Source organism: Zootoca vivipara, chromosome 10 (assembly GCF_965207765.1).
Source record: "Zootoca vivipara chromosome 10, rZooViv2.hap1.1, whole genome shotgun sequence".
Classification (NCBI taxonomy): Eukaryota; Metazoa; Chordata; class Lepidosauria; order Squamata; family Lacertidae; genus Zootoca; species Zootoca vivipara.
This window is the reverse complement of record NC_142593.1, coordinates 49,511,298-49,527,434: the sequence shown is the minus strand read 5'-3', so window position 1 is coordinate 49,527,434 and position 16,137 is coordinate 49,511,298. Positions and strand designations below refer to the sequence as shown.

Below are 16,137 nucleotides of genomic sequence, written 5' to 3'. Positions count from 1 at the left end.
CCCGTTGCTCGGTCCCAGCTCCTGCCAACCTAGCAGTTCGAAAGCACATCAAAGTGCAAGTAGATAAATAGGTACCGCTCCAGCAGGAAGGTAAATGGCGTTTCCGTGCGCTGCTCTGGTTCGCCAGAAGCAGCTTTGTCATGCTGGCCACATGACTCGGAAGCTGTCTGTGGACAAACGCCAGCTCCCTCGGCCTATAGAGCGAGATGAGCACCACAACCCCAGAGTCGTCCGCGACTGATCCCTTTACCCTTTACCTCATACTAGCCAGGAGGGGAGAGTTCTTCTTAGGTAATCACTTAAGTTTTCCCTCACACAAGATAAACTGTGGTAAATTGTAGAAATATGTGTAATTGGTATGCAGTGAGGTATGTGCACTATAATTAATTGGGGGCATTTAGCAGGGTGAGTCCACCACACTACTAATTGGTGGTAAGCAGTGGACTCGCTATAGCCTGCTTGGATTATGGCCTCGCTTATTGTGGTTAGAACAGAACTGTTTCTGCTTTGACTTACAGACCCTTTGCTCTGGTTCATGTGATGGCTTTTTCTATTGGTAAATGCTTGTGGGCATTCTAGGTGAACGCTTCTTAAAAATTCATTTAGAAAGTTATATAAATAGTTCAAGGTAACTGAAAGCATCCATTGTATTGCATGATTCTTTGAACTGCTGTGCGTAGGTAGAAAATCGTAGAATTTGACATAGGTGTTTATCCTTCAACACTGCTGAGCTTCCAGGGTTTTTTCCCCATTCAACCTCTGCAGGTACATAGAATCATAGAACTGTAGAGTTGGAAGGGGTTGCAAGGGTCATCTATCCCAACCCCGTGCAATGCAGGAATCTCAACCAGATTATACATGACAGGTGGCCATCCAATCTCTGCATAAAAATCTCCAAGGAAGGAGAACCCACGGACAAACAACTCTTGCTGTCAGAAAGTTCTCCCTGATGTTTAGTGGGAATCTCCTTTATTGTAACTTAAATCCATTGGTTCAGCTCCTACCCTCTGGAGCAGGAGAAAACGAGCGTGCTCCATTTTAGATGTTTGAAGAGGAGATATTTCTAAAACAAAGCAAGAGAATAGGAGCTTCTCGGGAATATGATGGAAACTCAGGGGCGGTAGCTGTTGGTTCCCAGGTTTAATCCCCACCATCTCCAGGTAGACCTGGAAAAGACTCCTAGGTGAGTCAGAACCAAGCACAGGCTCATGCTTTAATTGTAATGGCGGACTTTGCTGTTTTCTCTACAGCTGTTTCTACTTTGGCTTAAGCCAGTGCGCAGTGCAATGGCTTTTAAACAGAGGTGGTTTGGGTTTAAACTGTACAGTATTTGGGATTCACGTGCGTCTCTTGCTCAAACATTCAAGGGGTTCCCATGATATCCAGCCTCTTGCTTCTGATGGCTTACTGACTAAATAAATGACAAGTACATTGTTTTTAAGATCCGGTGGATTTGCAACTAAAAGATATCTGACAACTGAAAAAATATTATTTCCTCCTTTTCAGTCGAGAGTCCAGCATTGTGTTTGCTCTGTTGCCAGTGACCACTCAGTAGGACTTCTGAGCTTACGGGAGAAAAAGTGTATCATGTTAGCTTCCCGGCACCTCTTTCCTATTCAAGTCATAAAGTGGAGACCATCAGATGACTACCTAGTTGTGGGCTGTTCAGATGGCTCTGTGTATGTCTGGCAGATGGATACTGGTAAGGAACTGTGTAAGAAGGGACTTAATAATTTCAGGTGTACCCTTTAGCAATGTAGAAGGTAGCTCAGCAGCTCCATCCAATTTTTTAATTTTGGAAAGGTTATTACTTGTGCATTACCCTGCCAAATAAATCTACTTTGAGAAACATATATGCAAAGCTGCAGTGAATTAGGGGTTATTTGGCTATGAAACGCATGATAAAAGGGGAAATGGCTGACTTCTGCCATTTTGTTGCCTTTCTGCTTTTATTGTAGAAGATAAATCATTAGTAACTTTGGGTGGGATTCAACTACAGTGGAACCTCGGTTTATGAACACCTCGGTTTATGAATTTTCGGTTTATGAACACCGCGGACCCATCTGGAACGGATTAATTCATTTTCCATTACTTTCAATGGGAAAGTTCGCTTCAGTTTATGAACGCTTCAGTTTATGAACATTGTTCCGGAACCAATTACACCCATGCTTCAGTTTATGAACATTTCAGTTTAAGTACTCCGCAGACCCGTCTGGAACGGATTAATCCACTTTCCATTACTTTCAATGGGAAAGTTCGCTTCAGTTTATGAATGCTTCAGTTTAAGTACTCCGCGGACTGTCTGGAACAGATTAATCCACTTTCCATTACTTTCAATGGGAAAGTTCGCTTCAGTTTATGAACACTTCAGTTTATGAACAGACTTCCGGAACCAATTGTGTTCATAAACCAAGGTACCACTGTAATGAGTTCTGTCACCCAAAGCCCCTGCACAAGGGCTTGCGCTTATGCAATGGGACTTCCTCCTCTGCTCCCCAGTTTGCCCCTGTGCCCTCCTAAATTGGCTCTGAAGGAATTGTAATAGGATAGGATAGGATAGGATAGAATAGTGGTTTATTTGCCAAGTACTTGCATACTTGGAATTTGCTTTGGCTAATTTTACAATGTAAACGTACTTTATACAAAATATCTGTTAAAAATCTATGTGAAGATCAGAGTGTGCAGAACACTATTTCAAGCAAAGAGGAGCCACTCCGACTACGCCTGGAGTTTTTGCCTTCTGTCCCTGTAGTGACTTCAGAACAGGTTGAGGTGTTTGTTGGTGCCTCTGGCGCCGAGCGAATGGCACTAGTTGATAATGCTTGACTTTGCTATAAAACTGATTCAGGTCGTTTCCCAGTTTTTGACTCTCCGGAGCAGAAGAATATGTTCTCTTAGATTTTTTTTTTTTACTTTGAGTTTTGAGCAAGCACAAAATGGCCTAGAGATCATTCTTCATAGTATAGTTTACAAAGTACTTTGCAAGAAAATCATAGGAAGTACATTGCTGACCAGCTAGGCCGTACTGAGCCAGAACTTCACAAGAGAAGGAAAGTTAATTACTCTTAACTTTCCTTCTCTTTTGAAGTTTTGGCTCAGTATGGCCTAGCTGCTCCTATTCCATTCACTTCAGTATACCTTTGTAATGTTTTGGATGCATTTTAACTACAGCCAGTTCACCCCTCGCCCCTTTATATCTTGTTAAGGTGCTCTTGATCGCTGCGTTATGGGAATAACAGCCGTGGAGATCCTGAATGCCTGTGACGAGGCTGTGCCTGCCGCAGTCGATTCCCTCAGCCACCCTGCTGTCAACTTAAAGCAGGCCATGACTCGACGTAGCCTTGCGGCACTGAAAAACATGGCCCACCAGAAGCTCCAGACTCTTGCCACAAACCTCCTGGCCTCCGATTCAGCTGACAAAGTAAGCTTTGGTTGCGTCTTGTTAATACACATGCTAGCAGAATCCCTGCTGTCAGGACAGATTGTGTGTTGAGCGGGGCCCTGTGTATTGCAAGGAATCCATAAGATGGTGGTCTTGGCAGCGTCCCAGCCACATCATACTCCTTTGGCTTTGGGTGAAGTGACTGAAGAGGAGACAGAATCGGCCTGGGACCATCTGAGGTCCAGTACCGAGGGCCTCCTGGTGGTTCCCTCGTTGCGAGAAGCCAAGTTACAGGGGACCAGGCAGAGGGCCTTCTCGGTGGTGGCGCCTGCCCTGTGGAACGCTCTCCCATCAGATGTCAAAGAGAAAAACAGCTACCAGATTTTTAGAAGACATCTGAAGGCAGCCCTGTTTAGGGAGGCTTTTAATGTTTAATAGATTATTTTATTTCATTTTTCTGTTGGAAGCCGCCCAGAGTGACTGGGGAAACCCAGCCAGGTGGGCGGGGTATAAATAATAAATATATTATTATTATTATTATTATTATTATTATTATTATTATTATTATTATTATTGTCCTCCTTGTCCTTGGCTTGTGCTTCCTTTGCAGTAGCAGAATGTGTGGTGGCCAGCTGCTATGGCCAGACGCCTTCGCCAAGTGCAGCTTCTAAGGAGGAGATTTGAAAAGTAGCCTGAGGGGGTTGTGGGGCTCTAAACATCTGCCCAGAGCTCTACCGCTAACAGCAACACTGGTTGCCCTTCATTTATATGGGATGAAGTGGGAGGGGCACATAGAAGGGTGCATGGTAGCAGTCATAAATCGCTATCTAGATGTGTGTGGAGGAATGTTTTGTAGGAACAAAGGAGGCTGCCATATACTCAGTCAGGCCATTGATCCAGCATTGCCTACCACCGTCTTTGGCTATGCGTGTGGTTAGTGGGGAGAGAGCTTAACCACAAGTCTGGGTACAGATAGCATACTTGCCCAAACTTTGGCTTAGCCCGGTGTGGCATGTGAATTCTTCTCCAGGAGCCTGCATGTTCTCACTTTTGTTTGGCTCCATCTTTTGTACCTTGCTTTCCAAGGCTCAAGGCAGCTTCTAACAGGAAATAAACCAGAAAAGCAATAAAAGAATCAGCAAAACATTTTTTTTCAATGCGGTATGAAAAGTGTATCCAGCATTAATTGTTAACTTGACAGTTACAGCAAGCACTGAAATGACTAGTAAACAGGTGATAACTGAACATTCTTGTCTGATGGATTAAAGATTTGGAGTATCCTGGAAATTGTGAAATGAAAGCTCGTGTTTTAGGGTCGCTGTATTTCGAAGAGCAAAAAAGAGGACACATTTGCCAACTTCTGCTTTTAACTATGGATCGCTATGACTACTCAACCAATTAAACAGAGGTTGTGTCCTGGAAAAAGAGGACATATGGCAACAGGGAACCAGGCAGAGGGCCTTCTCGGTAGTGGCACCCGCCCTGTGGAACGCCCTCCCATCAGATGTCAAAGAGGAAAAGAGCTACCAGATTTTTAGAAGACACCTGAAGGCAGCCCTGTTTAGGGAGGCTTTTAATGTTTAATAAATTATTGTATTTTATTTTTCTGTTGGAAGCCGCCCAGAGTGGCTGGGGAAACCCAGATGGGCGGGGTATAAACAATAAATTATTATTATTATTATTATTATTATTATTATTATTATTATTACTTCTACACTGAAACGGTTGATGCTGTAAGCATTGGCCTCTAAATAATGTACTAGGTGCTTTCAAACCCAGTCCGCCTTCCCACCACCACCCCGTGGTTAAAGTGTTTTACCTGATATATGGTGGTTCTTTTCTCCCTTTCTGTTATGTGAAAACTTTCAAGTATGGAAAGAGATATTCCAGCCACATCTGCCCCTTTTGAGAAATACTTTGTGATAGCGATTGAAGCCAGGATCTGAGATTGAGTCCTACGTATGGCTTGCAACTGTTATTGTTCCTTAGTTCACAGGGAAAACCAACACAGAAGGTGGTTTGCATGTAGGGATCACAGCTTCATGAAAAATGCATTCAAAGTGAGCCACTAGGGATCAGCCTTGCCACTTTCCTTGCATGGGGGTTTGTCTCGCCACTGTGGTGTAGAAATTTCTCATCTCTTTTTTTTGGGGGGGGGGGGAATTGGGCAAGAGGAATCTCCTTTAATGGCTTTGGCTTTTGGCTACAGTAAAGGAGCAGTCATAGATGGGAGTAGATGGAGGATCCTAATAGCTAGTTTTATGGGCAATTTTAAAGTGAGAAAACTATTCATAAATATTACAAATTAAAATTTTTTTTGCGGGAAATTGACTTCATGGCACAATGTCATGCAACTCCAAAAGGCAAAATCCCAGGCAGAATCTTTACAGCGTTCTAAATAAGGTTTCCTAACATGTGAGAGAGTAGAAATACAGAAGATGAGATTTAAAACTGGAAAGTGATTTGATATGAAATTGTTTATTACGGTTGTAAACCAGCTCCAACAAGTGATTTGATATGCTGCCTTAGGCAAGCTTCTTATTAGTAAGGCAGCTTATAGATGATATATTAAGATAAAAATGTACTTGTTTTTAAAGTATTATAGGAAGTTTTATATACTTTAGAATGCACCAAGCAAATCCCATGCCTCATTCCCTGCACACACCCCACCCTTGTTTATTATCCCACATTCCACTGTCTGCTGGCTGTTTATTGTAGTTCTGCCTTGAATTTCTACTATCAGGTAGTGACATGGACCTTAGCTGTTAAACATTTTAATTTTTTTAAAATTCAAACAATAGATATTTTCCCTCCCCAAAGCCAGTACCTTTTTCGCTAAGTTGAAAATTCAAGCTGTAATGCATTCTATGCAGGACTGCCCTTGAAAACTGTTCAGAAACTTCAACTGGCACAGAACCTGGTCTGGTTTATTTAGACAGAACCACATACATCAGTTCTGCCTATGACCACATTATGGTGTTGATGCTTACCTTTTAAGCCTAAATGGCTTGAGGTCTAGATACCTGAAGCAGTGTCTTCTCCCATTTTAATTGTCCTCAGCATTAAGATGATCAGAGGCAACCCTTATCCATGATTCATCTATTGACACTATGCATGTACCAAACAGAGGGCCTTCTCTGTGGTGGCACACCAACTTTGGAATGCACAGGAGAGGCGTGCTCTGCGACAACACTGCATTCCTTTCAGCGCTGGGTTAAAACCTTTTGATCTGCAGAAGCACTTAAAATTACCATGCTTTTAGTTGCTTTTATGTTTTTCATATTGCATTGTGGGTTTTAAAATTATTATATGTATACTGGCCCAAATGAAAGCATGGCTTATCCTTTTAGAAAAAAAACAAACAAATATGAAATCAGTTCTAACACTTTCTTGCCGTGTTTCTCCAAAAATAAGACACCGTCTTATATTTATTTTTCCTCGAAAAAACACACAGTGGCTTATTTTCAGGGGATGTCTTATTTTTTTATTAAGTATGGTACAGTTTAACCTACAAGGTTAAACTGCCTATCACTATGGCTTATTTTCGGAGAAACACGGTACTTGCTCTGCTAGACTAATTGAAGGTCGCAGAATCCCGTGAGGGCTGGTAGAATTGGACAGAGGTCCTGTGCATTCCCCCTGATTGGTTGGACCTGAGTGCAGCATCCCTATTCTTGGTTTCTCTCTTTTGGATTTTGAGTGTTATGAAGGTAGGCCTGATAGTTTATGCCAATACCTGGGGAAATCTCATAGACACAAGGGATCAGGCTTCCCAGGGAAATATTTTGGTGCTTTATGTTCATATTGAACAAGTGCATGGACATGCATTGTTGTTGTTGTTGTTGTTGTTGTTGTTGATGATGTTTAGTCGTTTAGTCGTGTCCAACTCTTCGTGACCCCATGGACCAGAGCACACCAGGCACTCCTGTCTTCCACTGCCTCCCGCGATTTGGTCAGACTCATGTTGGTAGCTTCATGGACATGCATACATCCATTTATTTTGTATTTGTCTTTGTTTTGATGAAGAATTTTCCTTTTCCTTTTCTTGCGATGTACAATAGCCCCAGCAGCCTCCTATACCCAAATAAGAATGTACTGTATACAAAATATTTAGCTACATGCTGACATTTCCACAGAGATTTAAAAAGATAATAATTAATAGATATATTCTGTAGTGATACTAATTCCTACTCATATTAAAGGTAAAGGGACCCCTGACCATTAGGTCCAGTCGTTATCGACTCTGGGGTTGCGGCACTCATCTCGCTTTACTGGCCGAGGGAGCCGGCGTACAGCTTCCGGGTCATGTGGCCAGCATGACAAAGCCGCTTCTGGCAAACCAGAGCAGCACACAGAAACACCGTTTACCTTCCCACTGTAGGGGTACCTATTTATCTACTTGCACTTTGACGTGCTTTCGAACTGCTGGGTTGGCAGGAGCTGGGAACAAGCAACGGGAGCTCACCCCTTTGCGGGGATTTGGGCTGCCGACCTTCTGATCAGCAAGCCCTAGGCTCTGTGGTTTAACCCACAGTGCCACCTGCATCCCTTACTCACATTAACTTTTATCAAACAAATGGCTAAGGCTCATGATAACCTGATGTGGTGACTGCATTTTGGCACAAACACTATAGCACTGTGATGCCAATATATGAAAGTATACTGAGAAGTTCTGTAGTATTCTTTTGAACAAAGGGTTGCCTTGCTTTCTAATCAGGTTTGACAGTAGAACAGCAGAGGGCATCAGAGATCCACTTTTTGTTAAGAGTCATATTTTCCCCCATGGATTTTATGGTTGGTATTCATAAAATAGGGCAGTTCTGTGTTTTTGCAATCCCCCAGTTTTATATAGATTTTATCCCTGTTTAAAATCAGTGATACTGACCAGTACTAGGATTGCTACCAGCTTCGGCTAATCCATCATATTTCCAATTCTAGCATTCCAGTTTGCTGCCTTATTCCTTGTGTCAAAATGATTTTAATAGGGTAGCAAATTCAAACGGCAGAGAATGTGTATGTGCACTTTGCCTTTAAACATATTAGACTTCTTATAACATTTTCCTGGTGTTTTTAAAGTGCTCTGACAGTGCACTCTTAGGGCTGCATTTAATACTGGTTTGCTACAGGTACAAATAATACTGTTGTATGGACGAACGTGCTATGGCGTGCTATGGTCCATGTGGTCACGAAGAGTCGGACACGACTAAACAACAACATGGACGAACATTTTAAAGAGAAAAGTAACTTCCTGAGCCATTCATCCTTTCCATCTTGCTTTAATTTCCTTTTGTACTTATGATAATTAAACTAGAGAAGTAGAACTTTGAGAAACAAGTTCTCATCAATGTTTCGGATGATTGCGTCTTGCCTTGATAAGCTGACCTGTGTATGAGCCATGCGAATACACACACATAGTCAACTATACCCTCCCATTTTGTATGTATCAGAACTAGCTAACTGCTTTGGAACTGCCCTGAGGTCTGTGGGTTTAGGGCGATATACAACAACAACAACAACAAATTAATAAAGAATATGAATCTAACTCCAGACTCTAGCTTCATATACTGTCTCATTCACAAATCATTGTTCGTAGTTTGTCAAATGTTATGTAGGCATCCCTCAAATTGCATGGGGGTTGTGTCCCAGGTCATTGTGCGCTTGTGTGAAATCGTGTGCAATTGAAACACCCCATTCTTGCCCCGCTCTGCCTTGTGCCGCCCCTGCCCCATCCCTGCCCCCACCCTTTTAGTGACATATTTTATGATGTTTCCAGGTCACTTCTGCGTTTGGCGCTCTCTCTCTGTGTGTGTGTGTGTGCGCGCGTGCACGATCACACTCATAGTGCGCTTACCTAAAACAGGAGTTGCCTGTATTTCAAAAATTTCATACAAATAATTTTAAAACAATCAAAATCACAGTTTCCCAATTTCGGATGAAATGGGATGGTATAGTTGCCATTGATGGCCCATTTCATTATAAGGTTTGCCAATGGGAGTTCTCCTTTGCAAAGGTGAGGGAGCTATTAAGGTTGGTCCCTGTGAAAACTGGTAGATGGGCATTTGATCTGATCCAACAGGGCTTTCTTATGGTGTATTCATAGAATCGCAGAATTGTATAGAGTTGGAAGGGACCCCAAAAGTCATCTAGTCCAACCCTCTGAAATGCAGGAACCTCAGCTAAAGCATCCAAGACAGACGGCCATCCAAACTCTGCTTAAAAACCTCCAAGGAAGGAGAGTCCACAACCTCCCGAGGGAGTACGTTCCACTGTCAAGCAGCTTTTATTAAACCCTCACTTGTCATTTTATCCAATTAAATCTTTATCTAATTAAACTTCTCTTAAGAAACAGAAACTGGTGGCTGGATTTGGTGCGTAAACTTGTCTTTGCTGCATGTAAAATAAATAAAAATGAAAATAGATGTGATTAGACAATCAACGGCTTGTTACAAGCTCTTAGATTTGTGTAGTTTGCAGAGAAAAGCGGCATAGCTGACAAACAACCCTTTGCGGTGAGTTCCCAGAAGTCCCTTCACTGCAAGGAGGTGAAAGGGGAAATTGACAAGAGGGTTGAAGCCTCTTGTCAGTTTCACCTCTACAGCCTTGAGCTTCCAAGATTGTCAGTTTCACTGCTGCTCTTTGAAATCTTTCTGGCAGGTTCTGTGGAAATCTTGCTTGAGTTCAGAGAATTACCTGCAAAGGCTGCAAACCGAAGTGGTGAAACTGATGAGCTTTCTCCATCACCGCTATCGCCAGAGAGGGTCCTTCATAATAGGGGTTTCAATTTTTTTCTTCTTCTGTAGGAGTTTTGCCTTTTGTCAATTTCACCATTACTGTGAAGAGTCTTCGGCAGACTCCCTGCGGAGGTGTGTGTGTGTGTGCGTGTAAGGGGGACTTGTCACTTTCACAGCTGCACTTTTCAGCCTTTTGCGTGAGGAATAGATGACATGCAGTGAGTGCTGAACTTGCCAGGGCAGGTGAATGCATGCATGAACAGTTCAGCATGCGGGGAGGGGGAAACACCCACCCGTTTGGGATGGAAGAGGAACGCACGCAGGGAGATAAATTGTTAGAAAAGAAGGAACTGGCCGTGCAATGTGCAGCTGAGATCAGGAGCAGAGCATTGGGTTTCTTGTTAAACGGCTTAGAGGTTTTGCTAAAATCATACAGTACAGTGGTACCTTGGTTCTCAAACGCCTTGGTGCTCAAACAACTTGGAACCCAAACACTGCAAACCCGGAAGTAAGTGTTTTGGCTTGCTAACTTTTTTAGAAAGCCGAAGATGCTCCGTTTTGAGTGTTACGCTTCTGATTTGAGTGTTACGTTGAGGTCTGTCTGTTTTTGCTATTTCTTTTGTGTTTTTGTTTTTGTGGCTCTTTTTATTTTGTTTTTGTGGCTTTGTGGAACCCAGTTCAGGTACTGATTGATTGATTGATTGATTGATTGTGTGACTGCAGTACATTGTTTATTGCTTTCATTTAATGGATCAGTGGTCTCATCAGACAGTAAAATTCATGTTAAATTGCTGTTTTTAAAAGTCTGGAATGGATTAATCCATTTTGCATTACTTTCTATGGGAAAGCATGCCTTGGTTTTGGAACACTTTGGTTTTGGAACGGACTTCCAGAACGGATTAAGTTTGAGAACTAAGGTACCACTGTATATAAATTTTGTTAAGTACAAATAAATAAATAAATAAATGCGTAGAATGGAAGCGAAGCAGCTCTAGAATGCAGACTGGAGTAACACAGCTTTGTGAAAATTCTAGGGGCTGGTTTGGGAACAGATACTTCCAACAACTGCTGAAATTGAAGCTTTAAATACTGTCAAACTCTACACTTTCCTACCATGCTTGGATTTTAAACATGGCCCCCTGGCTACAATCTATCAGCTGCCTATGAGGTTTGAGAAGGGCAGGAACAGAGAGGATTTTCAAGGCTCCATCATAACCTTGACAGAGACCATCACATTTCTAGTTACAGGTGTATCTGAAGAAGTGTGCATGCACATGAAAGCTCATACCTATGACAAACTTAGTTGGTCTCTAAGGTGCTACTGGAAGGATTTTCTTTTTTTGTTTCCATCACGTTTCTGTACAGGATACATTGAAATTCATCCGACAAAATATAGCTAGGAAAATGTGATGATGCATTGTGTTCTTCTCCCCGCTCCAACCAATCATTGGGGACCAACTTGTGAGCCCGTTCTCTGCCTGAAAATGTGTTTTGCATGGCGGTGGAAGCAGAGATTGAAATTGACCTCCACTATTTAGACCCCGCAAATGGGATTGGTATTGAAATCAGTCTAATTTGGCACAAGTTGAATGTGGCTTGCACTCTAGCATTGTCTGCTTTCATCATCCTCACTTCCTTGGCAGACAGAGGAAGGATGCACATGCTGTTGACTAGCAAGGTGAGGTTTTGAAGAGGTACAGGTTGATGGCCAAAGACAACATATTGTTCTAGGGGGGCTGAACTGAGCATCAAAGGAGCAGATCTCAAAAACTGGTGAACAGAATCAACGAAGAGTTGCGTATCCAATTTAGCGCCATACATAAATCTCGGGGGTATTTAAGAGGTGTGTGTTTGTTGCAAGCTAATTCATTATTTACTGTCTCAAAGTGGCACTGGTAATTTTAACAATGAATTCGGCAACTGCCCTGTGATCTTGCATTCCAATGTGGGGAAGAAGGAGAAAACCTTGTTAAGGTTGTAATCTGATTTCATACTTTACCTGTGAGCTCAATGGGGCCTCTACTTCTGAGTGGACATATATAGGAATGTGCTGTAAGTCTTCTTTAGACTTCCCATTGTAGATTGGCTCTGTGGGAGACAATGCTTGTCAATGTTTTATTTCTATGAAGGGAGTCCTGCGACCTGTTTATCAACACATGTTAAAAAAAAGTGGGGAACTGTCCGTGCCCTGGTCTTTTTCATACACATGGATGTATGAAATTCATCTCTTGGATGAATTAATTTATCCCTTCTCTTGGGATCCTTGATAGACTTGGACACAGTTTGTACAAGCACTACTATCACGTAAAACCACGTGGATATCCCAACAGATGTGTGCTGGTTCCTAATGATTTTTTTTTTAAAGCATGGGAAAATACAATTAACTGCTCAGCATATTTTTCAAAAACACGTTATACATATTGTTTCGGAGTGTTTCTCTTTTAATTATACTTTATTTTAAAAAAGGAATCATATAGTAATCTTAAATCATTCACATTTCAAGTTTGTTGTTTGCTTCCTTTCAAATGCCACAACTGTTCTCCTATCCAAGATACTCAGGTTATGTTTTGCGCAAACTCTTTTGCAGAGTACTGCACAAGCCAGAGAAATAACTATTGCATGTTTTATTGCAGGGAAATTTGCCTAAGTACTCTCACAACTCTCTGATGGTTCAGGCCCTGAAGACTAACTTAACAGACCCAGATGTCCATGTGCTCTTCTTTGATGTAGAAGCTCTGATTATTCAACTGCTAACTGAAGAAGCCTCCAGGCCTAATACAGCCCTTATTTCCCCAGAGAATTTGCAGAAAGCATCTGGTAGTTCTGACAAAGGGAGCTCCTTCCTGGCTGGCAAACGAGCAGCGGTCCTGTTCCAGCAGGTCAAAGAAACAATCAAAGAGAACATAAAAGAACATCTCCTTGATGAGGACGAGGACGACGAGGAAGCCAGGCAGAGGAGAGAAGACAGCGATCCCGAGTACCGGTCCAGCAAATCTAAGCCCTTAACCCTCTTAGAATACAACCTAACCATGGACACAGCCAAGTTGTTTATGTCATGCCTTCATGCCTGGGGCTTGAACGGTGTTCTAGATGAGCTTTGCAGTGACCGTTTGGGGATGCTGAGACCTCACTGCTCCGTCTCTTTTGGCTTGCTCTCGAGAGGAGGCCACATGTCGCTGATGCTTCCCGGATACAATCAGCCGATAGGCAAGGTGCCCTCTGTTGATGTGGAGGTAGGAAAGTCTGTATCTCCCACGGAGGGACATATCAGAGGAACATACGGCATATCACGTGCAGTAACTACTCAGCACCTCCTCTCCATAATCTCCTTGGCTAACACCTTGATGAGCATGACGAACGCAACATTCATTGGTGATCATATGAAGAAGGGACCAGTCAGGTACCTGTAGAAAAAAAAATTAACCTATTTAATTTACTCTTTCATCATTTGCTGTCTCGCGCCGAACCACCTTTCTTTAGTACACAGTTGTGCGTTCTTTATTGCTAGATCATTGTTTGGTTGAATTTCATCCTAGATCAGGGTTTCCCAGACTTGGGTCTCCAGCTGTTTTTGGTCTGCAATTCCCATCACCCCTGACCACTAGTCCTGCTAGCTAGGGATGATGGGAGTTGTAGTCCAAAAGCAGCTGGAAACCCAAGTCTGGGAAAACTTAGCCTAGATAAACCCAGAGCACAGATTGCTTTTCCTATTCTTTCTTATACCCAGTATTGTTATTCCAACTTGGCTGAAAGTAGTGAAGTTCTAGGTATTTGTACCTGGACACCATTTTGGCGAGGTTTCCGTCAAGTGATTGAAATGTTATATTACATTTCAAATAGGTGAAAGTTACGTTGTTAAGGAGGTAGTTCATAAAATGAAGTTTGGTTTGCTTTTGTCGCTGTCTAGACTCAGTACAGGTTACAGCACTTGACAACTATTTTTGCCTGTCTGGTTTTAAAAATAAAACTTCATGGATAAAATAGAAGCTAAGAAGAAGCTTCTATAAGAATTGAGGTAAGCCTCTCCATCTTCCTCGACCACCATACCCACAGAAGATACTTAATCAGCCATTGGAAGGAAAGAAGGGAACTATAATTTCCAGAAAATAAAAGGGATGGAGGATATCTGGGGTATTGATACGGTAGAAGAGAGGCTGAGAAAGACAATGATTAATTGGGTAAAAACGGTCCCAAGATCTGTGCATGTTTAACAGAAGATGCAACCCATTCTTAAGCTATTCTTATGTGGCCCCAAGCCCAAATATTATATGGTGTGCAATATTTCCTGATTTTACATAACCAATTCTTGATTTTTTTTATTTGTAGACCACCTAGACCAGGGACTCCTGAGCTTGCTAGAGTGAAGACTCCTGCTCCAGTTGCCAGTCCGACAGCTCAGGGGCTGATTAAACAAGGTAACCTCTAGGCCCTTGAGATAATGGAGATATCATTCAGACTGTGGAATTGTCTTAATGATACGTTCTTTTCTCTCTTTTTTCTGAGTGATTAAATTAAGCTGAAATGTCTGATAATTGCAAAGGATGGTCTGATAATTGCAGGTGTTTTATGAAACTGAAGGCTCCTGAGTGCATATGATCTTTTGAGTTCATAGCAGCAACATTTTTCAGGTACCCCATACTTGACAGCCAAGCACCTTTCTGGAGGTTGAGGTGGTGGTCATATGTATCTGATCCACCCTTCTTTGAACTCACCCTGGATTCACCTCCTGGCAGTTCATCAGCAGGGACAGATATGAAACCTGCAGTTGCCATGAGCCTTGCAAGTCCAGTTTTGCAATCTGTTCCTAAACTGATGGATCAGCATAATTACAACTCAGGTTAATCCCGGCGGTTGTTCTGGGGGAGGGAATCTCTAGATCCACTCTGTTTGACTCCCCTCTCTTTAATGCTTGGCATTACTGATCCTGTATATCTCTGGTATTCAGAGGTAGGTAGATTAACCTGTTTGTGTCTCAAGGGAGCCCACAAAAGGGCATGGCTCAGATAATATCTGGGATCTTGGGGGCAGTATTCAGCTACCACATCCCATCAGTGCAAGGATGTCTGCTTGCACAGTGGGACTTCCCCGACCTCTCCTCTCCTCATGTGTGCCTCACCTCCACAAACCTGCTCCGAAGGGTTGGGGGGAACCCTCTAAGACATATTTAGAGGGCACATGGGAAAGGAGAGGGGAATAAAGTTCTGTTGTGCAAGCACAAATCTTTCTTTTTCACTTAACACTATGTCAGATTCCACATTCTCCTTATTTTCTTTCTGGAAAAGGAAACATGTGTCCATTGACACCTGGGCAAAACAGGGTATCACCTCCCTGTAACACCTTTGTTACTCTCTCTTTGTTCCGCACATAGTCTTGTTTAACAGTGATATAAATTTGTTTTCCTAACTGGATCCCATGGTCTGCTAATTCACTCTTGGCAGTGGAAGCCTTTTGTAGTCCTGTAACTTTGGCTTAACCAGAGGGCATCACGGCAGAACTTGGGCTGCAACTGTGTAGAACTTCTAGAACTTCCTCTAGTAAACTTTTCTCCCCTGCTGAGTAGATCATTACACTTATTAAAATGTGTTGATTTCTTGAAGGTAGTTAATCCATTAAGAAAAGCACCCTGTGCTTCCTATATGTATTAATAGCACTGTACCTAAGACAGAGGGATCTCCTGCCTAGCATCTGATCCTCTTCTCATGACCACTATATTTAAAACACGATAAATCAAGCACATTGTCTTATGTTAGACTCCAGTGTAGATGTCCCCATTGGGTGTCAAGGAGGTAAATGACTATACAACTTTCAGAAGGCACCTGAAGGCAGCCCCGTATCAGGAAGTTTTTTTAATGTTTGATGATTTTATATGTGTTGGAAACCGCCCAGTGGCGTACAATTATTAGATAATCCACCCCCACCCCACCCCACCCCAGGGAGGTAGCTTGGTTGTGAATGATTTGCAAGAGAAGAAAGTTAGAAATTGAATACAAATCCCCCTGGAAGTCTGTAGAGTAACCCAAGGAA

At 42.4% G+C, this 16,137-nt stretch overlaps 1 protein-coding gene across 5 annotated transcripts in view; it reads left to right on the top strand.

Moving 5' to 3' along the window:
* WDR7 (WD repeat domain 7) overlaps positions 1-16,137 on the top strand; it is a 213,457-nt gene that overhangs the window by 35,012 nt on the left and 162,308 nt on the right. For all 5 annotated transcript variants that reach the window (XM_060280352.2, XM_060280350.2, XM_060280349.2 and 2 more), the window contains 4 exons: positions 1,507-1,702; positions 3,207-3,421; positions 12,747-13,513; positions 14,440-14,528. In XM_060280352.2, coding sequence (XP_060136335.1) covers positions 1,507-1,702; positions 3,207-3,421; positions 12,747-13,513; positions 14,440-14,528 — 1,267 coding nt within the window. The remainder of the gene's footprint in view (positions 1-1,506; positions 1,703-3,206; positions 3,422-12,746; positions 13,514-14,439; positions 14,529-16,137) is intronic.